This window comes from Astatotilapia calliptera, chromosome 7, assembly GCF_900246225.1.
Source record: "Astatotilapia calliptera chromosome 7, fAstCal1.2, whole genome shotgun sequence".
NCBI lineage: Eukaryota > Metazoa > Chordata > Actinopteri > Cichliformes > Cichlidae > Astatotilapia > Astatotilapia calliptera.
Window position 1 is genome coordinate 23155549 of NC_039308.1, and position 27969 is coordinate 23183517.

General features: G+C 41.0%; 2 protein-coding genes and 1 long non-coding RNA gene across 9 annotated transcripts; 2 read left to right on the forward strand and 1 right to left on the reverse strand.

Moving 5' to 3' along the window:
• The first annotated feature begins 92 nt into the window (after window positions 1–92).
• On the forward strand, window positions 93–27932 carry dgcr2 (DiGeorge syndrome critical region gene 2). 7 transcript variants are annotated; one of them, XM_026173906.1, is made up of 11 exons: window positions 93–238; window positions 14142–14174; window positions 17368–17490; window positions 22878–22955; window positions 23044–23248; window positions 23503–23579; window positions 23674–23862; window positions 23949–24152; window positions 24565–24717; window positions 25374–25610; window positions 25710–27932. In XM_026173906.1, the coding sequence occupies exons 1-11, from the start codon at window positions 136–138 to the stop codon at window positions 25940–25942; spliced, it is 1635 nt and encodes a 544-aa protein (XP_026029691.1). In that variant the 5' UTR covers window positions 93–135; the 3' UTR covers window positions 25943–27932. The 7 variants fall into 7 exon arrangements, with proteins under 7 accessions (XP_026029691.1, XP_026029692.1, XP_026029694.1 ...); XM_026173907.1 differs by having other exon boundaries at window positions 94–238; window positions 23674–23856; XM_026173908.1 differs by having other exon boundaries at window positions 173–501.
• On the forward strand, window positions 9864–10975 carry LOC113025781 (uncharacterized). The gene is made up of 2 exons (XR_003272835.1): window positions 9864–9895; window positions 10706–10975. It is a non-coding gene; the product is annotated as an uncharacterized LOC113025781 (long non-coding RNA).
• Window positions 11581–13353, reverse strand: LOC113025779 (uncharacterized). The gene is made up of 4 exons (XM_026173938.1): window positions 13160–13353; window positions 12767–13018; window positions 12109–12198; window positions 11581–11937 (listed from the first exon to the last, which is right to left on the reverse strand). The coding sequence occupies exons 1-4, from the start codon at window positions 13287–13289 to the stop codon at window positions 11678–11680; spliced, it is 732 nt and encodes a 243-aa protein (XP_026029723.1). The 5' UTR covers window positions 13290–13353; the 3' UTR covers window positions 11581–11677.
• Window positions 27933–27969: the final 37 nt, after the last annotated feature.

A 27969-nucleotide genomic window follows, 5' to 3' on the forward strand; every position in this document is an offset into this window, starting at 1 on the left:
AGTTGAATGGCCTCAGCACACACACAAACACACACGCACGCGCGCAGTAAGCCCCGCCCCTGGCTCCAGCTGATGGCCTGTGTGTGCGCGCTGCATGTTTGGGATTGTTGTGATGGGAGGCCGCGGCCATCTTGGATGAGAGTCGCTCGGCACCGAGCAGCGGGACGGGACGTTAACGGCAGAGCGGCTCAGCTAGCTAACGTTAGCCCCTCGGAAGCACGACCCTGGTCGCTGAGCGGTACGACTATGCTTGTGCACACGCTGTTTTCTTCCCTCAGCTGCCGCTCCGACTGCGTGAAAATGGGCACAAATTGCGTTCAGCTTTTCGCGGTGTAGTTTCGGAAAGGGCGGCGGCGGTGCAGATCCTCGGAATATATCTTACATTTCTGGATAGAGGAGTTACTATGAATGGAGGATAAATGTTGCCGAAAGCTGACAGCAGCAGTTTCGTCCTCTTCTCTCTTCTCTTCGTCCTCACCTTAACGGACCCACCACGGGCAGGTAAATAGCCTCTCCGAGTTGTTTTTCTTGTGCATGTATTCCCCCCGGGCTCTGCTAGAAAGTGGGAGAAACGGATTAGAGCTGGAGGCAGGGGGCGGCAGGTTCACCGGGGAGGCCTGCTCCACAAGCCGGGGACTCCGGTACTTTTTAACCCGTGTTCCTGCTGCTGCTGGACAGCGGGGAGGACCCCTTTACTGCTGCTGCTGGCACTCTTGTTATGTTTAATCTTTTAAAGTAATGCCCACCAGCTTGAAATCTCTAAACGAAATTATAATTTATTTCACCTGAAAATCAAGTAAGGCTGTGTGTTGTTGTCAAAATAAACAAGGTCGCTTCGAGTCAACCGTCTAGTTTTGACCTTTTGATACAGCTCATAATCATTTATTCACTTAATTGTGCTTACGCAAGGTGGAAACGATATCTTGGCTCAATCCAAAGCTTTGTAAACAATGTAGGTGTATTTAGGCTTCACTACATTCCAGGGTTGGTCTCCGCTTCCGCCGTGAAGCCTCAATTTGAAATGCATGTCAGAGATTCATGCTCCTGCATCACTAAACCTGTCTCACATCATAGAGCTGCAAGCCCAGGCACATCGCACTACACACCAGTGTGATGGCTAAAACGATAAAGCTGTCTGAAGGAAACTTCTTAGTTGATGAATAGAGATTGAAGGGTAATGCGTCATGTCTCTGTGGCAACATAAGCTCGTAAGCTAATACTCAGGGCTAGTGGTGCCACTATATGAATATAGTGGTCAAAAAAACATCTGTATAGAAAAATTCAGTTTAACTTCATTTATTGGATGTTTTGTCTTATTTTGACAAATTGCTTGCACTAAAAATCTGCAGCACATTAGTGCAGGGAGTAGAGCAGGGCGATATGGCCAAAAATATTTATCACGATATATATTTGAAAATTTGCGATAAAGATATAACCGACGATATAATTGATGCGAGACAAAATACAACTCCACAACATTACTAGCGCAAAAAGACAACCTTCCATTTATTTTCACTTAAACAAGAAGCTGGTTTTTATGTACATTAAAGCTTTATAAAAATGTAACAGTGCAAATGCAAATTCCTTGCTGAAAGTTTAACCAAAAGGCATTTCCAGTAGAAATGGGCTGACATATCCTGAGCATAACCATGTATAATATCCACTGAAGTTAAAAAGAGGTGCAGTACGCATTTTTCGGACCATAAGGTGCACGGGATTATAAGGCACATTAAGCGAAACAAAGCAGTCAGATAAATCAAACTTTATTAAACTCATTATTCTTGCTTCCTCCACTTCTGTACCATTGATTCATTAATGTTGAATTCTCTGGCAGCTGCTCTATTCCCATGTTGCTGCAGTATATTAATGACTAACCTCGTATTGTGGATGGATTATCTCAGTTGTTCTCCTGACTGAAGTTTGGTCCGTTTACAGCATCCTGCCATGCGATTGCATTTGTCTCTAACCATGAAGAACCTTCACGTTAACTTTTATAAGTGGAAAAGTGTTAGTGTTCGTCCTCCAGCTTCACTGTTTATGTTATGCTAACATAGCTGTGTCGCTAGCAATCACGTAGCACATCATTATATACCAGCTAGCCCAACTTCAGTAACCCTACAAACGTCACTGCTGTTTAGTTTCCTGTCTTCATTTATGTTGGAAGTGATAGCAGAGCTGTACGTTTGATTTTTTTCAGAAATCTCTCAGTCAGAACATGCAATATCATGCTTAGGTAACTAGCGAAACTAGCGAGCTAACTTCCGCTAGCTTCCTGCTAACTTCTAACTCCGTTAAATGTAATAACTTTTGTTTTCATGGATGCCTGGAAGTTAAACTTTATAGTTACACCTGGTAAAGCAGCAATGCTGATCGTTTTATTAAAGATGAAAGAATTTAGACAGTTTTTAAGTCTCAGTGATGCTGCAGTGTTGTTTGACCTGAAGCATATGGAGTTTAGGACCCAGATTACTCCCAGATTTAAGAGCATCTTAGTCCAACAAATATGACAATAACGACGGCCGCTTGCATGTTCTGCAAAAAAATGTGCTTTGTTGTGTATCTGACGGACAAACACCAAACCAGTTCCACATCACGGAAGTTGCACCATTTTTACAAACCAATTCTGGTTCATCTGTTTCACTCAACAATCGGCCATGTGCGTATGAAAACAAAGGCACTGCGCATGCGCGTTTTACTCCCATTCTATCGCGATATTTCATTTTCCTATCGTTGCCTAACATTATACCGGTATTACCGTGAACGGTATAATATGGCCCAGCCCTAGCAGGGAGGTAGGGTAAGGGAGTGTAGCCAGAAAAACACCTTTCTTAGATGATTATATATATTTTAGAGTCCACAAAAGACGGGGATTGTGTGTTGCAAATCAGTTTTCTAAAGCTGAGTTTAGTTGATTTAAGGTTAAATACAATAAAAGGAAAAGGTTTGTTAAATCAGGTAACACAGGCTTTTTGCCTTAACTACATGCGCCCTGATCAGTATCAAAAGTCACTGCCAAAAGCTCATTTTGAGCAAAAGGAACCCTGATTTATGTCTATTATTAACATCATGGCAGTATTTGTTTTAAATATCATGGCACCCCTGCACAGGACACACTGTAACATTTGAAAAGGGAAAAAGAAACAATCAAATCCCTAAACAAAGAAATGCATTTTTTTGTTTAAAACTACTCTCCATTTTAACACAATATTGTTTCATATCTGTAAAAACCACCCAAAGTAAGAGCTTATCAACTGATGTTTAGGAACAATCACTTTGACTTGTGTGTATTGTGTTGAAGAGATGCCCACTTAATAAGAACTAGTGCTGTGCTATACTTTTGTGTAATACCATTTTAAACTCGAAGATGGTTTAGTGAGTCAGTGTAACCTTCAATGAGGCTTTTTATAATTGCAGCCTGGCACAAAGGAAACAGCAGTACCTAAAAAGAAATGCCAACAGTTAAACAGCAGCTCTTGTTTGAAAGTACCTGAGCACATCCACTGGTAAAATGCTGCCCCCTGGTGACAGTGAATAATTATAAAATACACCTGGAAGGTCATAGAAATCCAAACAGGTAAAAAAAAATTATTATTTGTCTCTGCTGTAAGTGTGTTCTACTTTTGTTTCAAATGCAGAGCTTCTAAGGTGCTGTTTAGATGTCCATTTGAGCAGGGAAAGGCCAAATGCGTCTTGTGGTTTGCTTTAATCCCGGTCTTGTGATCCTGATATTCAGTTCAGACTATCAGTTCAGCCTCATGAATAAACACTTTATTGTCTGCCTCGATCCAAAGGAGAAACCTCCCACCTAGAAAACAATTGGCACACCAAACAGGGCGTGCTTTTTATCGGTCGTGTCGAGGTTTGTTCCCTGGGCAAATGTTTATTTATATTAGGAGTTTCCAAATAGTACAGTCATGATTTTCTTAAATGCTCAGGAGTGAATGCATCATCTTGTGTTTTTATAAGTTGGGCTGGCTTTTTTTTGTCACTATTTCAACCATGACTTGGTCATTTGACTTGAGATCAAGACTGCGGGAGTATAACTCCAAATCTGAACGTACATGTAAATAATTGCTTAAGACTTCGTGTTGTGGAGACATTAACTTGGTATTGATGTAACCCGCTAAACCACATCATCCTCATACATTTTTAACACTTATAAAGGGCATACCTGCTTTCTACATTTGTTTCACAGCTGACTCCAGCAAACTCTCAAAGGTTCAGATTATGCATTTTCCAATGAGGCAGGCAACACTGAAAGTGTCACACATTTTAAGGCAAATCTATGTGATCGGGATCATCTCAATTGGCCAGCTGAGTTTCACGTGCAAATAAGGCAAATCAGCAGGTTTCCTGCATTTGCATGATGCATAACAATACACGCTAGAAGCAGTATGTATGGTTAAGATAAAAGCAGAAATGCACATGATAGGCCCAGTGGTTAGCATGTGTCCTGTGGGTTACAGAGACTAGAGGTGAACCGAGCTGTCTGAGAGTGAAAAACTTCAGTGTGCGCTCTAAAAAAAGAGTCAAGAGGTTAAGCACAGCCAACAGCGTATAAAAGTGAACAGAGCTTGGTTGTTTTTGTGTAGTGTGACTGACACAACCATCAGCTTAAACTTGAGCTGCAGTCAGCTAATCTTTGGGTCTTGTCTGTGGGTCTGAGCAGCCGATTTGTGTTGCACTGTCGGCTGTTCAGTAGTCTGTTTTTCACAAAAAAATTGGCGGTGTTTCAACCTGTGCCATTTATCGTTTGAGGATTTTAACAGGTAGACTTGAAGTACAGCCACGCAATAATACAGTGATGCAGTTTATTGAAAGGTCACTGAGGCAAATGTTTGAAACATGACATGTGGGCAAAATAACCCTGTGTACGTGTATTCTGGCAGCTAGCGAAAAGCAGTAAATGAGATAATATGGCGCTTGAGAGAACTCGTGAAATTTGATGTCAACATTGTCCAGACATGAGGCTAAGTTATGGTTTCCATTTGGTTGTTTTATGGGGTAAATAGTGTCTATACGGGTGAATTACTTCCTTCTGCAGGATTGCTGTAAGACAGCCCTCATCCCCTTTCACATTTCTGGCTGTAGAGCAAAACTTTTTCACTTTGACACTTCTCGTCCTGGTTTGCTGGGGACTGCTTTTGTAGAGGAATTTAAAATAATATAGAAGTGACTCAAGGACTGATTTCATAAGGCGTCTTATAGCTAACATGGTGAATTGGTCTATAGAGATAATCCGTATTGCCCCTTTGACACTACTTACTTTGGAAACAGTGTTAACTTTTTCTAATAACATTGTAGCTTCCAGTCACACAGCTTTGTTTACAATTTTAAATATTAAGTGTGTCTCACAGCTGAACTGACAGTGTTAGCACAGGAAAGGCGCTTTACTTTGGTTAATTATCACAGGAAGCTGACCAGCAGTGCTTTCATGCACAAGGTGCAGATAAAAATATGGCTTGTTAATGTGAGATGGTGCAATGAAAAAGAAATAAATGAATGTCCATACCCACACAGTGCTTTTAACAGCAAAGCTCAGTGCTGATATGAATCATCAGCAGCTGGAGATGATGCAGCGTGTGCACAAGGCCGGTTCACTGTGCCGTTACACTTGAGCGGGACCGAGCTGGGGCAGTCTCATAGTCTTTATTGTGCTTTCCTGTCGGTTATATAAGAGATGCAGAGGCTCACTTCGCTCAGGGTAACCAGTGTTTGCTGATTCTTTTGTCAACATGTACAGATCATAAAATCCTGAAAAAAAGCCTCAGCAAGGGATGGGGTTTTTTAGTTGTTGTTTTTTTTTTCTCTGATTTTCTGACCTTGTGTTTTCCCGCAGCAGTAACAAAACAATAACTGCCTAATCATTGTTATTCTGATATATGAACAGGTTGGATATGCACAAGTCCTGATTTCAGCTTGTAATGTCTGATAACCTAAAGCAGGCAGCTGCTGGCATCTTATTCTGATTCCAGTAGCATTTGTGGGTTTTCGAGCAGTACAGATACCAGCTATGCACTGAAAGCATGAATACTGATGTGCACAGACAGTCATCATTCAAATGGAGCACATATGCTTGTATTTTATAGTTCTGAAGGAGCACATGTAACTATATAAAGAGTCAGCCAGTAACAAGCTGGATTTGGCTTTGTTTGCTTCTTAGCCTTAGCAACAAGTCTTATTGCAATATTCATTAGTGGGAAATGTATGGGGAAAATTTTTTAAATTAAAATATTGTTCCCTGTCGGAGGATTTGTTACAATTATCTGGCAGCCTTGTAGGGAAGAGGAAAAAGCTCGCATCCTTCTCTGATGAAAGTGTTTATTCAGCTACACACAGCAAGAGGCTTGTTTTCTTTAGCAAGTCTGCAAACATGTACATTATAAGGTAATTGGTTAATTCGTTTGTAATATATTTAATACACAAGAAAATGTTTCACAATAAAAGCATGCGCGTTTCAATAAACTGTATTGCTAGTGTCCACTGAAACACTAGGGATTTTGATTTGAAGCCGCTTTTATTGTGGCATATCAGAGGTTTTATCAGAGGTTTTATTGGGCTGTGTTTTATTTATCTTTCTGTAAATAAAAAGCATGGAAAGTCAACCTGTCCTCATGATCAATTTTCAGGGTCGCCACTTCCCAAAATCCTTAGCTACTACCATAGCCGGTGGGTATCCACATAAAAGAAAAATCACACATAAGTCTGGATGTCCTTTTTTGTGTTTCAGTCACTGTTTGCAGTCTGACTATGAGTAAGGAGCTTTTTATTTAAACTCAATAAATAGCTGAATTGTGATTGGACAAAGTGTTGATGTGTTTGAGATTCATTTCAGCCAATGTATTCCTATTTTCCAAGTCTGTGCTAGTCAGTAAGACTCAAAATAGAAACCAGAACTGCTAATAAAAGTCTTGTTTGCTTCCTGCACATGGAGAATACTATATATCAGAAACTAGGGCCTCAAATTAGCATTTATAATGTAGGAAAATACCCAAAACAATTAAAAGCATTGCACCGGACTGGTCCAAATTGCTCCAAAGATGAATTGACATCCAATGTGGACAACGTCTGATGTGCTTTCCTTCCATGTTTCTATGAGACTTAAAAGATGTGAAATTGACAGAGTGCAGACATCTAAATCTACTTAAGACACCTAGGATCACACTCTGGAGAAAAAGGAAGTGCCTTCATCTGAACAGGGACTCAAACCAGTGACCTGCACGTTACTTATCGGTTATTCGGACCTCCAGTCTTGAGCTCACTCGGCTTATCCCCCCAACAGTTTGATCCTCAAACTGACCCTGATCCCTCCCAAAGTGTATAAATCCCCCCTGTGGAAGCATTTAAAGGGGAAATCCCCTCACTTTTGAAATATGATTGCCTGCAGTCATAATGTCATGACTTTAAGAGGGCAAATATGAGGGAATCTGAGCGAAGCTTCATTCAATGCACTGATTGAACTGGGGCATTAGATTTAAAAAAAATCGGACTCTAAAACAAGCCTGCTTCCAACTAAGGGCCATCACCTTCTGCCCCTGTTTGATTACCGTAAACAAAGCTTTTTAACCCATCCGCCAACAATTATTTATCATAAACTTAAGGATGAATTATTATTATTAGCTCCCTCTAATGTGTTTAATTGTTAATGTCTTTAAAGTTATCTGTCATTTTGACACACATTCAAGTTTGATGATGCACTCACTCCCTGGAGACTGAGATGTGTCTGTAATGCACCTCAGTCCACTTAGCATTAACCAAGAGGTGACATTTCTGTGTGAGATGGCTATTAAAACACCACTGTGTGATCTTGTTAACCTTAAGGGTTACAGGTTCAGTAGCACTGCTTCGATCTAACATTAGCTTTCCGAAGCTTAAATTAACAACTCTAGCGCTGTTTAACCCTCGGACAAGCATTACACTGAAATATAGATGAACTGGTAGCGTTGTAATGCTTCCAAGAACAAATTGCAATGAATTCATCCCAGCCACAATGTGGGTTTTTTTCTTCATCCTGCTTCTCTATAAAATAGGGATGTACAGTCCAGTACTAGAAAAAGCTTTTTAATGCTTAAATCATGGTGTAAAGCCCAGTGAGAAGTTCCCACAGGGTTGTTAGTGTCTAATAGTGATGGGTCGTTCGCGAACGAAATGGCTCTTAGAGCCGGCTCTTTGACGTGAACGACGCGAGCCGGCTCCTTATCGCGAGCCGTCACGTGGGTTTTGTTTTTTTTTTTTCTTTCTCTCAGCCTCTCTCTCGCACTTTTTTTCCGCTTCACTCTGCACGCGAGCCTTGTGCTTTACGCTGGGCAGAGGGGGGAGGGGCGGTAGTTACACTCAGTAGCACAGGAACAGAGCCAGAGAGAGAGAAAGAGAGGCAGGGACAACAACATTAGAAAGGTATAGTAATCATCCACAACTATTTTCGGTTGCAGATGATAAAGGATTGAGAAAGTTTATTCATGCAGGTCCATATGACAGAGAATGTGCATGTTCTTTTAGTTTTCATATTATAATTTATATTTAATTGTGTTGTGGTTTGCAGTGTTTTGTGTTCTTTTCACTTTAAATTTGTGAAAGGAAAAAGCTGAAAATTTAAATAGTTAAAAGTTGAAATGTGAATAGTTGATTTTTGTATTATATGATTTATTTATTACATTTTATGTGGAGTGAATAAATAAAAGTATATTTACGGTGGCTCCTAGAGACAAAGCACATACAAACTTCAAATCACGCACGAACTCTGAAGCATGTACAAACTCCAAAACACGTAAAAACACGTACAAACTCCAAAACACGTAAAAACACGTACAAACTCCGAAGCACGTAAAAACTCAGAAGCATATAAAAACTCAGAAGCACATAAAAACTCAAAACACGTACAAAAGACAACAGAAGCGCTCCAGGATGCTGGGCGCAGTGTTGAGCCTTTGTTATCTTGTGGCTACACAAGCCAGCAAGTACCAACGACCGGATTTGGTGTGTGGTAATAACAGGTAAATGAACTTTTTTTTAAATTATTTGAATATATATATGAGTGCCTGTGTATAAATACACAAACAATACACACATGCTTTCAATTGTGTAATTTAAGTGATCTAGTAGCTCTGCTTTGGAAGTTCAGTTAATGCTAGAAATGTGTTTTGGAGTTTGTACGTGTTTTGTCTCTAGGGGCCACCGCATATATTTATATATAAACATATATAAATAAAACCACTTGTTTTTATGTTAGTAATTCCTTTTGTGCATAATTTTATATTATTGTTAATAATAAATTAATTAAAGCAACAAAACAACCTGAAGAGCCGGTTCGGAGCCGAAAGAGCCGGCTCTTTTTAGTGAGCCGAACCGAAAGAGCTGGTTCTCTAAAAAGAGCCGGAAATCCCATCACTAGTGTCTAACGGTGTGTTCACACCGAACGCGATGGACGCGAATAAAACGCCCCAAACGCCCCTAATTTGACGCGTGTACATTCGCGTCTCAACGCGTGTCCAAGAAAAATCCATCGCGCGTCAAAATATCATATTTTGACGCGCGTGAACCGGGAATGTGGGAGGGAGTTGTGCCAGACCTGGTTTTGCAAGATGGCAGCTATCGAGCTAGCGCTTGAAGAGAGAGTCTCCCTTCTCTATGTACTGTGGAGAGCAGAGCAGCAGCGTAAAAGACGTCCTCGCTGTACCTGGGTCCATCAGGTCCTCCAGGCGCGTGAGCAGTTTGGTGAGTTTCACCATTTGCTCCAGGAGCTGCGCCTGGATGACGGCAGATTCCAGCGATATCATCGTCTGTCACCCGGCCAGTTTGAGGACCTGCTTTCCCGTGTCGGTCCCAGAATCGCCCGCCTAGACACCAATTACAGGCGCTCAATCCCACCTGCAGAGCGCCTGTCCGTCTGCCTGAGGTTAGTAAAAGTGGTCAATACGGTAGTCCTTTATTGATACCTGTGCTAATATATGCTAAACCAGCCATTTATACACTGCTAACATGGATGTGCTATGCTAACAGTGAATGCTGTCGGTGTTTACTGATGGCATAGCACATCCATGTTAGCAGTGTATCGTGTATACACTGCTAACATGGATGTGCTATAACAGTGAATGCTGTCGGCGTGTATAAACTATCGTTTATACACTGCTAACATGGATGTGCTATGCTAACAGTGAATGCTGTCGGCGTTTACTGATGGCATAGCACATCCATGTTAGCAGTGTATCGTGTATACACTGCTAACATGGATGTGCTATAACAGTGAATGCTGTCGGCGTGTATAAACTATCGTTTATACACTGCTAACATGGATGTGCTATGCTAACAGTGAATGCTGTCGGCGTTTACTGATGGCATAGCACATCCATGTTAGCAGTGTATCGTGTATACACTGCTAACATGGATGTGCTATAACAGTGAATGCTGTCGGCGTGTATAAACTATCGTTTATACACTGCTAACATGGATGTGCTATGCTAACAGTGAATGCTGTCGGCGTTTACTGATGGCATAGCACATCCATGTTAGCAGTGTATCGTGTATACACTGCTAACATGGATGTGCTATGCTAACAGTGAATGCTCTCGGTGTTTACCGATAGCAAACTGGTACTGTTTATAATATTTCTAGTGATACTCAGATGGTCTCATCAAGTCCCGATTTAATTTAATTCGATTTATGCTGTTATCAGTGGTTGAATGATAGCATGGCTGTGGTGTCATAGGTATGGTGAGCCAGATCATCCCCCAGGTAGCGACGGCCATCTGGGACTGTCTAGTGGACGATTTCACGGCTGTGCCTTCAACTGAAGACTGGCGGTCCATCGCAGAGGGATTCCAGGAGCGCTGGAACTTCCCCCTCTGTTGTGGAGCTCTGGATGGGAAGCACGTCCAGACGAAGGCACCCCCCAACTCAGGATCCATGTTCCACAACTACAAGGGAACTTTCTCCTTTTTAAAATTTTCTTAATAAATGGATCTCTACTCCAAAATAACCTAACCTCTCTTTATTCTCTTAAGTAACTTGTCTTCACTATGTTCCTATAACCAGTGTGATGCAAAAGTTTGAGCAACCTTATTAATAGTCATTATTTTCCTGTATGAATCGGTTACAGTAAAAAATGTCAATTACATATATCATATAGGAGACACACACATTGATATACACTACATATTTATGTTATTTCTCTTTTTATGTGTTGCCAATATATGCACCTGCTTTATTTAGTGTAAAGTTATTGCACACTTTCTGTAAATCCAGTGAACTGCATTTCACTTCTCAAATATCACTGTGTGTGTCTCCTATATGATGTATTTAACTGACAATTTAAATTGTGACAAATAACGATTTGTACAGGACAATGATGGCTATTAACAAGGTTGCCCAAACTTTTGCATCCCACTGTATCAGTATATTTTGTCATTAGTATAATATGAAATAAATTCTACTTGTGTCAAGTCGGGTGCCAATATTTGCTGTGTAGTAGAACAGAGACATTTGTCATTATAAATGTTTATTTGATAAAATATATAAATTCAGTAATAAAAAGATTCAACATAAATATATAAAATTTAACTATTTACAGAGAGACAGGAATAAAAAGGACCCAGCTTGGAGTGGAAGAGCCTCAGGGGAGAAGGAGGAGAAGAATAAGAACATTGTTTCTGCCCTGGAGAGCTGCTGCCTCATCAGAAAACTACTGATCATTAGGGTCCAATGTTTCCAAATTTAGCACAGCTGTGCTGTTGTCAAAAACTAATTTATGAATTTGGAATTTCACGAATTCTCGTGTCTGAGGCGGCATGCTCTCCAGAGCAGGAACAAGGCCGAGGAGGAAATACTCTGTTGCAGACGGGCGTGGCCTCTTTAGGGACTCCAGGATAGCCAGCTCCACCGCCGATGGACCATCCTGGGACCCTTCCCTCGACCGCCTTCGAGCTCTCCTCCTCTGTGGGCCTGTAAAAACAGAACAAAACACCACAAAGAAATGAGAAGGCTGCTACTAGATTGTCATTTTCAAAATTGAAAAAAAAACAGGATATGAACAGATTGGTTGTAGATATTTAGTAAAGGTGATCACAAGGGAATCCAAGCAAGTAAAAAGCTATCAGTGCTTGATGTTCATACCTGTGGGTGCAGCAGCAGGAGTGGAGGGACCAGGGACTGGGGAGTCAGGAGAAGCAACAGGGGAGGACTCTGCTGCATGATAACTTGACTCTATCAAGACAATATTAAATGTTAACAGGTTGAAGACAATAGTCATAGAGAATATTATATTATTATATACTTATTATTATATACAGTGGTCTCCCATTTATTGCAGCACATGAACAGTAGTCACAGTTCTCACAAGTTGATTCTCAAAGTGCAAACCTTTGTCGATTTTAAAACGTAAAAGTATTATGCCGCGCTTTTTCTCCGTCTGCGGCGCCACTTTTGTGCGCCTTTTTTGCTCCCGGTGCAGGTGTCTATTTCCGAATGAGGGTCATAGTTATGAGTGTTTTTGTGCTGTTTTTTTCTATTTGAAGTGATGGTTATCAAAACCAAACATGATAAGTTTGGCAAGCGCAGGAGACACGACACGGAGGAGATTTGTCATTTGGGCTGCAGAATGCAATGCGCATCGTTGAAAGCTGTACGGTGCAATAAAAAAAATCAGCGAAAAGGCGAAGCGGTGACGGATGAACAGCGGGACTACTTTATACTGTTTATTAATAAACAAAATATATTCCTGTATGACAACACGCATAAATTAACTGCCTACATTAATTAATTGTAAACATACCTTCTGACTGACACTCCCCTGCTGCCTCTTCGGGCTGTCCCTGGTCCTCGGGGGAGAAGTTCTCCACGGTCCGCACCATATTTCCGCTGGTCTCCCGCGGGGTGAGGAAGGGGTCCAGAAACCCCATGACCGCGAAGAACTTCCATCTCCTCCCCGATCCTGCTGCAGACCCACTCCTCTTCTCCTTCTCTGACCTCTTCTCCTTATTATAGGTGTCCCTGAGGCTCTTCCACTTTCTCCTGCAGATGTCCTCTGAATAAACGCATTATCTGGTTAGCGGAAAGGTATTTGTACAACAGTGGGAAAATCGCGGGACAGTAGGCGCGCTTGCTAGCTTTTGCACGGCTTCATCGGGTCAGTCTGAAAATTAAAAAGAAGAAGGAATGAACTTACCAGGTTGCCCGATCTCCTCACTTATGTGTCTCCAAGCTAGGTCCTTTTTATTCCTGTCTCGGTAGAAATAGGAGCTGGCATCATATAGCTCGGGGTGGTTAGCCACGGCGCTGATCAGCTTTTCCTCCATACTGAATGAAGAATGAAGGGCTTTGGCTGGATCTGCCCCTTTGACCTAGGTCAGAGCCACGTCACCAGGCTCCTGATTGGTTGTCGCGGCGCGATTTGACGCTGGAGTTCAGATTTTTCCAACTCGAGCGGTAGACGCGAAACGCGCGTATGCAAGGAATCCTTGTGCAGTAAGGTTGCAGCAATCAGAACTAGGCTTTCTGGAAATCCGGTGGTGTTGTTGGGCTTTAATGCTTGTTGCAAAAGAACGGTAGCTAAATAGTTTGGCTATAAAAGTTGAAGTATGATGGTAATGAAGTCAGACATCTGGGAAATAACTTTTATTTAGAAAATCTGACATCAAAACTAACTCTTATAATTAACTGACAGCTTTTATTTGGGAAATCTGTTTGTTTTTTTTCTTGTAATTGCTTATTTATTTTGCACCACCTGTAGTACAAATAAATAATATTTAACACTGAAGTCCAGTTTAGGTTGTGGTCGCAGCTGTGTTGATTTTCAAAGCTGGAGGTCTGGTTTTAAATTAAATAAGCTTTTTTTTTCTCCCTTTCTCTCTCTTCTAAGAAAAAAATAGTGTTGCTATATTTGTCAGGCAAGTGGGTGATGCAGCTCCTCTGCAGGTTTACATGACTACCTGTGTCCTCACAAACAAGAGGGTGGAGAGAACAGGTGACAGTAAGAAATAAAGAAAAAAATCACGAGCAGCATAAAAAGGATTAAAAAAAATATAACTTTTTTTTTTTTTTTTTTTAAATCGGACTGGATTAAATGAAATATATTTTTACTTTTTTTTGAAAGACGACACACTGATATACAGGCTAGTCACTCTATTTTTTTTTTCTATTTGTTTCAGGTCCACGGGTAGCTCTGGCAAGATTATTGTCAGGTAAGCACAGTATGTTTTTGGGGTTTTCAAGCAGATTTTCAATATAAGAGTCACCCTGTATTAAACTAAAAGTCCTTTTAAAGCAGTCAAATTTATATTTTAATATAAACCAGGTGGGCTAAAACAGATTTTAGTTAATGGGCTTCATGTAGCACAGTCTGATCTCTAATGGGCAGGACTGTTAAATCTATTGTTGAAAATAATACCCTGTATTAAGGAAAGGAACTTAAATTTCAGTTTTTATTTTCATTCACTCTGTCCTAGGGCTGTTCGATATAATGATATATATCGGATGACGATATAAAAACGTCTATCGTTTCCTTTTACGCTATCGTTTGTTTCGTGGTGTCGCAAAATAAACTGTTTACGGCAATATTTTTTCATCGTTTTGATGGTCACTGTAGTGGCTATATTAATTTCTTAAAGTTCTCTCTTTCTCTTATATTTAATATAACCACAGTACGGTCGGACAAGCGCCTGTTTTTATGAGTTGTCGTTAGCAACAACAACGATAAAACCATTGGTGTCCGCTTGTTTATTTTCCACATAAACCTTTCAGAATAAAGATCAAGAGCCTGTTGAGACTTTTCAAAATAAACTGAATCACGTGAAAGAGCAGATTATTTACGGATGAGAAGCAAAAAAGAGCCGCCAGGTGCTAAAAAATAAACCTTAGACTCAAACGTTAGAACAGGCTTTTCCCCGCAGCACGCCGTGTAATAAATATTCACAAATAAAACGGCAGCCATTACCACTTATGTCTAAAAATGTATTGTTTCATGCATCGGTTAAAACATTTGACTCCAGGTAGGGCTGCTCGATTATGGCAAAAATGATAATCACGATTATTTTCACTGAAATTGAGATCTCGATTATTTGACAATATTTATTTAACCCTTACGACCTACTATAGAACCAAGTCCGCCAGAGCTTATATTATTTTTTTATATGTTGTAGTGCCATTTGTGGGAGCATTTCAAGTTGCTATACAACTGTTATAGCCCATATTTTAATAATATGTATGCATTAAGTCCATAGTAACTACATTAATTGCAAAAAAGTGCAATAAACTAGAAAAAAATTGAAAATCGTTTTTGTTTTTTTTTACATATATTTCTACTTGGAGAAATTTAAGAGGTTTATCCCTCAAAACTTTTAAATACAAAAAAGTTGCAAAAAATAGTTTACAACAACAGGAAATCTAAAAACAGCAGGTGCATCAAAATAAACTATTTCCAGCAGTGCAATTCGAGTTGCAAGCATCCCAGAAACTATTCAGAAAAGTCAAACATGACTTATAAAAACACCAGTATAGGCTTTTAAAGCCTACAAGTAAAAAACTACATTTTCCGCGAAAATTATGTCACTTCCGGTTTCGGGCAGGAAATGGCGGACATGCGATAGTTTGCGCTGACGTCTGTTTCACTGTGGGAAGTGTTACGAACAGCTGATCGGATCGGCAAAGCGTGTTTCTGGAATATTATGTTTTTGTTCCTGCAAGCGCTTTTTATGCAACTTTTGCAAAGCTATATGTGGAAGGAAACCGTGACCGAGGACAAGCTGATGGCATAAGATGTAAGTAAAACTCCTCGCTTACACGGTTCAGGTTCTACAGGGATTTAAAAATGTTACACAAAACGGAGCATGGTGCTCTGACCGGCTTTAAAGGGTTAACAATAACAATGTATTGAATAATGACTTTAAAAAATAATATAAAATAGTGTACAACACCACTGAGGTTTTTTTTTTTTTTTTTACCTCTCTTTTCAACCAACGGCAGTCACTCTCCTCTCCAAATAACTTCTGCTTAGCTTTCCGAGCTTCCCTCGGGTCCTCTTAATCAGCGGTCTCCAACCTTTTTTGCGCCAAGGGCCGGTTTATGCCTGACAATATTTTCACGGACCGGCCTTTAAGGTGTCGCGGATAAATGAGGGAGGGGCTAATAATCGGCTCAGTCATTTTTAATGATCGTTGAAAGCCCAGATCGTAATCGTGATTAAAATTTGATTAATTGAGCAGCCCTAACTCCAGGTACACGATGCCCAGCTGGAAACACTTAACAGAAGTATATGTACTTTCATATGACAGCTTAAGTAAAGGCAAGCGATATCCCGAGTATGTTGAACTTACCCTTTTCTGTAACAATCTAAAAACAAGCAAATAGTGATAAGTTATTGATCTGATGATCAGTAATGTTGACACTGCCCACTGAGCTGTTTAACTGCATCGGGAAAGCTCAGTTTATTTCATAGGCCGCTAAACAGACAGAACATAGAAGTTCAGTATTGTCTGCTGTGTGCCTTAGGCTTCTTCTTGAGTTGCTGTCATCACTGAACTGCTTGCAGGAGTACTCAGCGCTCTAATGTTACTGAATATCATGAAATACTCTTAGCAGCAGATTCTATTAATGTCAGGCTATAAACATAACGCAGTGGCTTGCAGACATGATGAAATGGCTCTGCAGATTATCTTCCTCCTTGCAGTTGATCGACATCTCTGATAAAGTTTAAGAAATCCAAACATACGTGATCGCTAGCGGCTGTGGCTTTTTTCCGCCCCTTGCTTAAGGGGCGGAAAAAGGCCCTTAAGCAAGGGGCTTAAGGGTCACTATTACTTCCTAGGCACAGAAATGACACCACTACGTCAAAGGAAATACCAGACAAATTCTGTTAAAGTGGCAGAGCTACTCTTAGGACAGTAGCTCTGCCCTAAGAGTACCCTAAGAGTAATAATTAGGACAGTCACAATCACAGGAAGCACAGTTGATTGAATTTTTATTCAGTTACAATTTTGTCTTCCACTCATTTATTAACATAATAACGTTGTGTGTTTTCCAATAATGCTCTTGTTTGGCCAAAAAGTGCATCCCTTTCCTTTGCATTTGGCCTGTTGTGGTTTTTTTGTTGTTGTTGTTTTTGTTTTGAGCGTGTAAGCAGTTGTGTTAAATCATCGCAATGTCAATACTCACGAAGTAATGGTGATGATGATTTTTGCCGTGATCAAGCAGCTCTAATTGTACATTTACCCATTCGCCATCTCAGACATCTTATTTTATTAACTGCCTTGAAAGCTCACACGGCGCCATTCAGACTGCTGCACTCTGAGTTTAAATGGTTTTTCTCTTCTTAGGAAAAAGGCCTTGGTTATGTGCAGGTTTAACCACATAAACCCTCTTTTTTTGTGTGTATTTCAGAGCAGCGCTGCAGCCCCGGGCAGTTTGCCTGCCGCAGTGGGAAGATGCAGTGTATCCCGATGTCCTGGCAGTGTGACGGCTGGACAGCGTGTGAGGACAAGAGTGACGAGATGGACTGTCCCCGTGAGTGCAGCTCACTTAAGCCCTTTCACACTCAGTCTGTTACCTAACACCCATAACATGATTGATTTTTGGAAAGTCTAGCAACACCCAGAACCTTTTAGAACCTTTTCACGCTTGGATGATCAGACCACAGCTGAGCAGCTCTGAATACAGGTGTGGAGGATGTAGCGCAATCTAATCAAGCCAAACTGAGAGATGTTCAGGTGAATATATGCACAGATTTAGTATACAGGGTAAATGGAAGTTATCTGCAGGTGATCAGCCATCAGTGCCTCAGTTTGTAAACAAAGACGCTGTTAGTCCATGTCATTAATGAGCAGTGACATCTACATACAGAAGAGTTGATTGAGTGAGTGTGTATTAAGGAATATGATGGAGTAAAAGAGCAGGATGAACAGGACATGTGCTTTCTCTTTGAAAGAGCATGGCAGCTCAGATCAATGAGAGGCAGCTGAAGGAAAATCAATATGTTTTTGTTTTCTGGGTAATCTCCTTCCATCTAAACCGGTTATCCAGCTCATGGTTGTATGGAGGCTGGAGTTATCCCACCTATCCCACCTGGCTACACCCTGGACAGGTCGCCAGTGCGCCAGACCTGTGCAGGGAAGCTTTGTGGAGCCCACAGCTTGCACTTACTCTTGTGCTGGTGCATTACATGTTAATTACAGTGTGGTCGTGTCCTGGTGTTTTCCATGCGATGCCAGGCAATGTCAATGCTTTGTTGTGGTCAGTGTTCTTCGGGGGCTTGAGGGGACTTTTTCCATTTCTTTGTACACTCCCTCGTCTTCATTCTGATAGTTTCAACAATCTCCCTTCAGGAATTTGCTGATATTTGTGAGTTCTAATATTGATTATTATTCCTTACATTGAGGCGATGATTTTATGCTCTCACTGATAAATTTGAAAAACTGAACCAAAAAGTAGCCAGACATACACAGGAATAATTGACCAATCAGAGTAGTTGTGGGCTGCATTAACCCAATGTGTGGTTACATTTCTAGGGAGGTGCATGTAAGGCTAATGCGTTGAGTTTCGACATAGTTAGGTTGTAGATTTCCTGCTAAAGCGTAATCCCACAGGAACACGGCTACAAAGCAAGTCGCACACCATCCATAAACATGCTTTTGCACTACAGGAGACGGTTGGAATACTAACTGGGTCTGAACTGCATGAAGCCAGAATATCTGTTTCTTTCTTTTCTTGTTCAGAAAAATCAGCTGGCCCCATGTCAGTGTTTTTTATTTTTTTCACAGTGCTATTTTTGACACTGAGCATTCACACGTTTGGTGTTCAGTGTGTATGTATGTTACTGAGCAAGTTCGGAAGTGGAAAATTAGGAATTACATGTCACTTGGGTGAATATCGGTAGTATTGAGGGCCAGAAATATGCGGCGCTCAGCCTTAAGTTTTTCTACTTTGAACACATGCCATCTCTCCTTCTCATTCCAGAGAAGTTGGAGAACTGAGTTAAATTAAATTTAGCATTAGTAGATCAGGTTTTATGACTTTTAAATACCTGCGTCCACTCCTTTCAGTGCACCTCTTCAACAGATACTGACAATAGCTTTGTTTTTATCACAGAGGTTTTTCCTACCAAACGTAAAAATAGTAAATCTTGGCCCTTGCGTCCCTGTCTGAACTGCAGCATGGCATAGTTGCATTTAATACAATAACCACCCACATAAACAGTCCTGTCTTACTAATTTGCTTTTGCTCAGCTGCTCAGATGTGGTTTTGTAGTCCTCATAGTCCCTCACAGTGAGTCCGCTCTATTGACAGCGTCAGATGGCAGGGGGAAGAAGGGTTAAAGGCTGAGTGGCTGCACATGTGTCTCTGTTTTTGTTTACTGCTGGTTCATCTGTCCTACACTGCATAGATGTCACTAAGCCTTTGACCAAAATCCTATTGTCCATCCATCCATTCGCTTCCGCTTATCCTTTTCAGGGTCGCGGGGGGCGCTGGAGCCTATCCCAGCTGTCATAGGGCGAAAGGCGGGGTACACCCTGGACAAGTCGCCAGTCTGTCGCAGGGCTAACACATAGGGACAGACAACCATTCACACTCACATTCACTCGCACATTCACACCTAGTGACAATTTGGATTAATCAATTAACCTATCCCCACAAGCTGCATGTCTTTGGACGGTGGGAGGAAGCCGGAGTACCCGGAGGGAACCCACGCAAACATGGGGAGAACATGCAAACTCCACACAGAAAGACCCCGGCCTGATGGTGGAATTGAACTCAGGACCTTCTTGCTGTGCGGCAACAGTGCTAACCACAAAATCCTATTGTTCTCCGCTTAAATCTAGAAAGACCTTATCCCGAGATCTCTAACAGCATAACAGGAGTTAGTGAAAGGATTGAGTGCAGCATGTGACCTCCATACAGCAGCCGTCCACGCTCCGAGTTAACGCTCCATGCCGGCACTGCTGTTAAACGATTAAGGGTTCACACTGAAGTCTATTCATTCTGCAGTAAAACCCCATTTTTAACAGAACAGCTTAAGAAGTTGAGAAGTAATTTCCTTCTGCTTCTTTTTCTTTCTGTTTATTCAGCAGTAAAACTGGACAAATTCATATATCTGATAGTCTGCATGTTTAGAGGGACAACTACTGACCTTTTGTTTTTTTTAAGTGTGAGCTTACTGAGAAATGCAAGCCTTACTCAAGTCAAGGGCTTATTGTCACGTTAATCAGCGGCTTGCTGGAGAGTCTTTGTTCTTGTTAGGGCACTCATCGTTGTATTTTTACTCAGTTGTATATAGTATTTGTATTTGTATTCTATTTTTATCTTATTGTATATTTATTTTATTCTACTGTATATAGTATTTTATTTTATTCTATTCTGTACAGTTGTGTACTGTATTTATTCTTATTGTATTCTAATTTTTGCCTCATAACTTTTGCACTGTCCACTTCCTGCTGTGACAAAACAAATTTCCCACGTGTGGGACTAATAAAGGTTATCTTATCTTATCTTATCTTATCTTAACTTTTTTTAATAACACTAAAAGGTGAAGCAATCCTTCAATCTTATAATAACAGCAGAGTGGCCGATGCAAGAAGAAACGTCTCAACTTTACAGTTGAGAAACTTGAAAAGTTGAAAATACCCAGCTGAAGGCCTGTCACTGTATGCAGTGAAAACTGTGGCTACAGATTGTTGTCATTAGAGATGGACCGATCCGATATTATGTATCCGTATTAGTCCAATACTGACCTAAATTACTGGATCGGATGTCGGAGAGAAATAAAAAATGTAATCCAATCCATTAAATATCACGAAAGCACCTCACAAAACTTGCAACATGGCGTAACTCAGCTCATAACCTTAGCACATCAGTCCAATATGTGTCACATGATAGAGCGGCTGTAGCGTGCGAGACCTCTTGGTGGTCTGGTTGAGCATTTGGAGCCTCGCTACCAAACCGGCATTTCATCTCAGAGAAAGTTAACCCAGAGAGAAGTAAAGCAAGTGTGTAAGTTCATCTGTGAATGTTTGTAAAGCATTCCCACGTTAAGCTTAACAACCAATATATGGAGCGACTGCCTCTCATTCTCTCCCTCCCTCTCCTGTTGCTACTTCAATCATGAAACTGATCAATGATCGGCTGATCAGCTTTTCTGTCGCGAGTCCGTCTCTTGTTAGTTTTTGGCCCACTTTGCACCAGAAAAAGGAAACCAGCGGCTAAACAACAGCAGCAAGTTTAACCGTGATAAGCTGTTGTTAGAATTTATTTAATATTAATTTCTACACCAGAAGCTTTTTCTACGTAGCTGACGGCTGGCAACTGTGCAGGGGCGGATCTAGCAAAGTTATGCAGGGGGCCGATAGGGCATTAACAGGGAAACGGGGGCACATTTAAAATGTCTAGCTGTTCCCTATTTTTTTTCTGCTGGTAGTTGACATCCCTATTAGTTAGGTTGTTTAATATTTCTGCTAAGTACTCTTTAAAACACCAGAATAGGAAGGATGGTGCAGGTTTAAGTTTATTAGATTGATCAGTATTGCTGAACTATGAAATATTTTGGGTGCAGTGTATTTTTTGCATACAAATATAGCAGAATAGCTTTAGTGTTTTGTTTTGTTTTTAGACTTGAATATGAACTTATACAAAATGCAGCAAGATATTTTTTTTATTTTTTTTTTTAAAGAAGTTTTATTGATTAAAAATTACACTATCGGATTCATATCGGTATCTTCAGATATCCAAATTTATGATATCTATATCGGACATTAAAAAAGTGGTATCGTGCCATCTCTAGTTGTCATGAATCTCAGTGCAAAATCAAAATAAATGCTGTTATAAATGTAAACAAAGTGTATGCTCCTCAAATTTGGTGGGTTTTTTTCAGTTAAGTTCTTCAGTATTTGCTGTTTTTATAGCCTGCAGTTCCTTCCTTTTTGAAGCATCAGTCAAGAACAAAATCTCATTGAGTCATGTAACAGAGAAATAGTCTTTTTTTATCTGCTACCCATTACTCCCTTCAGGGGTCACCATTGTCTCACACCAGCCTGTCCTCTTTTCTACATCACCACATCCATGAACCTCCTCTGAGGTCGTCCTCTCTTCCTTCCTGCCTGCTCCAAATCCAGCATCCGTTGTCCAATATAGCCACCATCAAAAAAAGCAACACACCTCTGGTTGTTGTGCCAGAGGTGTTTTGCTAACAGGGAAGTTACAGAGGGCCCTCTGGTGGACAGATTATGCAGCATCAACACAGAAAAGCATTTGAAGGCTGTTTCTCTTGTCTTTTTACATTTTAAATGCTCATTTATCAGCTGTTATAAATGCCAATATCAGTAAACACCTATTATCTGCTGATATATCATATGTGCTCTAAGAGATCAAGCATATTCCCCGTTTTTAAATCTGATCTTTTTCTTCTAGTTTATACTAAGAAAAAGTAGTAAAGATGCCACAATTGAGACAGTGTGTTTTCTTTATAGTTTGTAACATACCTACGTACTTTATTTTCTTACTAGCTAGTCAAAGAGTAGCAAGAGATCCATCGCATTAACAACTTTGTCATTAAAAAGTGTATATTATATTGTGTTGCACATAGACGGTACTGGGGTGCTTCCCTCAGTCTAGACTTTAGTCTCTGTGAACTCCTGATAAAACATAGTAGAGGATGCTATCTGCACGGTCAGCAAAGCATTGCTTCTGCTTTCATATTCCTCAGATTAGAATCAGCCTCAGTATATATCTTATTTTCACTGATGTGTGGTGGTTTTGACTTCTAAATATTATCGCGGGCTGTTAACAATTATCCTACACACTGAAAACACCATCTGTTGTTCTCAGTTACATTTGTTATGGCAGAACGTACAAACAAGTCCACTTTTTTAACCTTTTTGTCTTGATTTGTGCTGTTATAAAAGAGGAGAGGTTTCGTTATGGCAGCGGGTACGACCAGGTGGAAGACGTCATCGGTGTGGCTCAGCCGGTGCGCTTCAACAGTAAGTGTCTCACTTTGCTCTCAGCAGGTTTATTTGAATCGAATCTGCATGGCGATCATGTGCTCACTCTTGTCTTCTCTGTCTGCAGAGAAATGTCCCAGCGGGTGGCATCACTACGAGAAAACAGCGAGCTGCTACAAAGTGTACCTGAAGAACGAGAACTACTGGCAGGCCGTGGATACGTGTCAGAAAGTCAACGGCTCGTTGGCCACGTTTGTGACCAACGAGGAGCTGCAGTTCATACTGAAGATCGAGGTGGACTTTGACGATAAAGTGTGCAGAGATCAGTGCAAGTAAGTTTTCTTTATTGCCACAGAAATAAGCTGCCAGGTTTCAGTTCCTGAACAGAGATCTCATTTCAGTCTTTAAACTTCTGCTTTAATTCTGGTTTGTTTTTGTTTTTTTAATAAGGAAGATATTGCAGAAGTGCGTGTGCTTGTTGTTTTAGATGTTATACTGCTCTGTAGCTGGTTGCAGGCCATCTAGTGGCTGGTAGTAGCTAATGCGTCATCACTAGACATGGTGTAAGTGGTGTTGTTTGTTTCAGATTTTGGGTGGGTTACCAGTATGTGATCACCAATCAGAGCCACTCCTTGGATGGCCGCTGGGAAGTAGCATACAAAGGTATAAAAGATTCAGCTTTGTGAAGTACCTACATGTGCTGTTTGTCTTCTGTAATTTATTTGAATGCTTTAATGTGTGAATTGTTTGTGTTCAGGCTCTATGCAGGTGTTTTTGCCTCCTGAGGGTCTGAAAGACTTGGGGGAGGCCTCCGCCACCCAAGACAATGTCTTCTGTGCACAGCTGCAGCGCTTTCAGTACAAAAGCATGAACGAGCGAGGCCTGCACAGCTGGCACGCTGAGAACTGCTACAAGAAGTTTCCGTTTCTGTGCAAGAGGAGTACGGGTTAATTTTCTGTTTGTTATCAAAAATGTGTCAGTTATTTGCTCCGCTGGGGCCATGTGTTTATTTTGATATTCTCTGTGCCACAGGGCAAACGTGCGTGGATATAAAAGACAATGTCGTAAACGAGGGCTACTACTTCACCCCCAAAGGAGACGACCCGTGTCTCAGCTGCACGTGTCATGACGGCGAGCCTGAGATGTGCGTCGCCGCGCTGTGTGAGCGGCCACAAGGCTGCCAGCACTTCCGCAAGGATCCCAAAGAGTGCTGCAAGTTCACCTGCCTCGATCCAGGTACTACCACCGCATCCAAACACATCCCACTGGTTACAAACCACCACCACCAGTGTGTAATGATTATCAGTGATTAGAAGCCTTCCAGTGCTCGTAGTCCTATAAGATGTTATTCTGCATCACGATTCGTCACCTACACATTTTTACACTGTTTGATATTCAGTATATTAAGTTAAATGAGTCAGGAGGATTCAAATTGCCTAATTTATATAAACAATTAGCTCCTGCTCCTCTTCTAAATAGTGCTGCAAGGAAAAGATGTGAAAGTGTTGTTTAATGTGCAAATTGTGTCACATTCACACATAAACGGTGCAGAATTTCCTTCGAAGCTCAGCAAAAGAACGTTTTTAACAAAGTACGTTTGCAAGGACATATCCTGATTTGATTAGATTTTTCCCGTCTTCTCCGTCAGATGGGAATAGTCTGTTTGACTCGATGGCCAGCGGGATGAGGCTGATCGTCAGCTGCATCTCGTCCTTCCTTATCCTCTCTCTGCTGCTCTTCATGGTACACAGACTCCGTCAGAGAAGACGTGAACGCATCGAAACGCTGATTGGAGGAAACTGTGAGTAAAGTGTTGCAGCACTGAGATCCAAAGTTTACACCTGTGGTCACTTTTTAATCTTTGTCTGTATGAGGAACGATTTAAAAAGCTGAGATAAAAATCTTCCTTTCTAAAAATGAAAACTCAATAAGGATGGCAAAAACGGCCACAAACAACAGTAAATAAATAAATAAAATAATTGTTGAAATTAATTCTAAATATTGATATTTATGTTTTAAGCTACTTATTTTTATTAATTCGTTTAATTTCCCCTCTTGTTTTATGCTTTATACAGCTAAAATGTATTTGTTTGTTTTTTTTCTATTTTACATTTATTTCTATTTTTCTGCATCTTCATACAAATGAGAGTAACAACAGTCTTGGCTGTTGCTGCAGTCACATTGGGGAAATAGGTTGTTGGAGATGGCAGCACAAAGTTTTTGTGACAACTTACAATCTTGTTGTTTTTGAAGTGGTTGCTTTGGAAACGGAGACCAGATCTGCGACCACTCAGTCAGTTGCCATCTTCAAAGCATCTTAAGTGCGATAAAACAGCAATAAGACAGAGATGATAATGCAATCCATTATTATTATTATTATTATTTTTAGATGGTCTGAATAATCCAAAAAGCTCACTTTAAATGCACCTTAAACTTTAAACTCTGCTTTAATCTCAGTGCACCACTTTAACCTTGGAAGACGAGTCCCAGGCTTTGACTACGGCCCAGACGCCTTCGGCACTGGTCTCACTCCCCTGCATCTGTCCGATGATGGGGAGGGAGGCGCTTTTCATTTCCAAGAGCCTCCTCCGCCTTATGCAGCCTACAAATACCCCGACATCCAGCATCCCGACGACCCCCCTCCTCCATACGAAGCCTCCATAAACCCAGACAGCCTCCTCTACGTGGACCTCGGTAGGCGCACATCCTTTTCTCTTGTTCTTTACAAACATCGTCATGTGCGGAGTGATAAATGCTCGTTTCCCACTTCTCTGTCTGCGTCTGTATCTTCAGGGCATGGTGGGGTTTCCATCGTGCCGAGCCAGATGAACGCCATGGGTGACGGGCTCCAGGCCAATATTCCCAACGCGACAGGCCCGGTACCAGACTCCGCGCCGTCCTGTCAGGAGAGGGAGGACTCCATAGACAGCAGCACCCTCCTGGTGGGGCCCGACACACCGACAGATGGCCACGCCCCCGTCTCCATGCCTGCAGACTGCGCCTCCTCCCTCAGCACCGTGGTATAAGACTGTGGGCAGACACCTGCACGTTACCCACAGTTGGAGGAGGGTCGTAGATGTTTTCCGTACCAGGAGCACAAAATGCTGACTGCAGAGAGGACAGTTACAGTTTGTACAGACTCATCAGAGTGTTTTTGTTTTGTTTTGTTTGTTTTTTTTAAAGACGATGACATCTGAAGGAGCAAAGAGACAAAAACTCTACATCCAGGCTGAGAAGGCCACACTTCTGCTTTTAGCCCAGACTGAGAAAAGCTTTTCAAACATCTCAAAACGGGCCTGTTGGTCATAAAAAAACAAAGCCCCTAGTGCAAATACACCCTTTGGTCAGATTTGTAACAGCACGAGGAAAAATAACCGCATACGGACAGAAGAGCCAACTTTTGTTTGTGTTTGCGGCATACTTTCAAACACATACGTATCAATCAGTGTTCAGGCTACGATAACTTTCTCATCCACCCCACAGTCTGTTGCAGCGCGTACAGAAACTGTCCCCTGGTGTTTATTAGTCTGACACACGAAGCCGTCTTCCAGGTTTTTAGAGCAAGTTTGCAGAAAAACATGTTTTGTAGTTGAGAGGTTCAACCTCGCGAGATACGGCTAAATTTCCTGCTGTGGGGTTTTTATCGGGCGAAGCTGACATGTGGCGTCGTAGTGTCAAAGGATGTTGTGCTCTTTTTTTTCTTTTTCTTTTTTTTTGATAATAATTTATGGCTGCAGGTCGTTACCTTGATTGTTTAATTGTGGGATAGATATAGGCTGATTTTCTTTCCCTGTCCATCAACAAAGCGACAAAAGGCTTTATGAGCGTATATGTGAAGATCAAGTTTGAAAACCCCAAAAAAAACAAAATCATTTATATGCGATAAATGCTCCAATCATTAAGTCGTATAATCATCCAGATGGTCCCAGAGTTGCTTCTGTTTCATTACCAACTCTTTCCAGGATAATTCTGCATTTTCTTTGTGATTTAATTCCTCCCTCGGTTGGATCAGGTGCGTTTCTGTGCTATTCTTCATGCAGTTGCAACTCCGTTACTGAGGTTTGTCTTCAGTTAGTGATGGGATGTCACCAACTGCAGCGGCGGGATTTTTTTTTTTTTTTTAATGTGTCAGTGATGAGGGTCTGTATACTTGGGGAGAATTACGGTGTCAATCATCAGAGGAGTAATCGTCTGCAGATCAGAGCTGACCCACAACCACCAGCATCCAAGCCGCTCATGATCTGCCTCGAGGAGGGAAAAACGGCTTAAACGTGTCAGACTGTGCACATCTGTATAACTTATGTTTGAATGTATTGTATGTAAAAAGAAGTTGGTTTTTTTTTGGGGGGGGTTGCTTGTTTTTATTTTATTTTTGTTTAAACTACCCTCCCCCCTTTTTTTTTCTTTACTTTGACAATCCACAGTGGATTGTCCAAGAAACAAAATCATGTTCACAGAAATTGTGGGAAAGTGTTCATGTGTGTTTAGGAAATGATGTATTCAGTTTGATTTTTCTTATGTTTTTTTTTTCTTATTTTAAATCAAGTTTCTTTTGCTTTTTTTTGCGTTTTCGACCTGTGGTGCATGTTTTTAATCTTTTGGCATGCTGAGAGATTTTTAGTTTTAGTTTTTGTTCTTTTTGATTTGGACAAAAATGTTTTATGCTCAACCATGTGTCCTGTACAGTAGGCTCAAAAGACTCCTGCATATAGTTTAATATCCCCGTATGCATCCAAAACGTGCCCACCACAACCCATCCGGCTGCATTTACACTGTAGTTTCTGTGCTAGAAGGTGGTGTTGATGGTGGCGTGAGAGCTTGTTTTTTGGATTTGGAGGGGGAGCGGGGTTTGAAATGTTTTATGTACAATACAGCAGATGCTACATTTCATTGATGTTTATTTCATAGCCTTTACCATTTAAAAAAGAAATGCTTAATTTGCAGGGGAGCTTGTGTTTTTTCTGAGGTAGATGTACATCTAATCAAATGCCAAATAAATTGCACCATGAAGGACGAGCTTGTGCGTCAGTGGCTCTGAACACATGCTGAACTT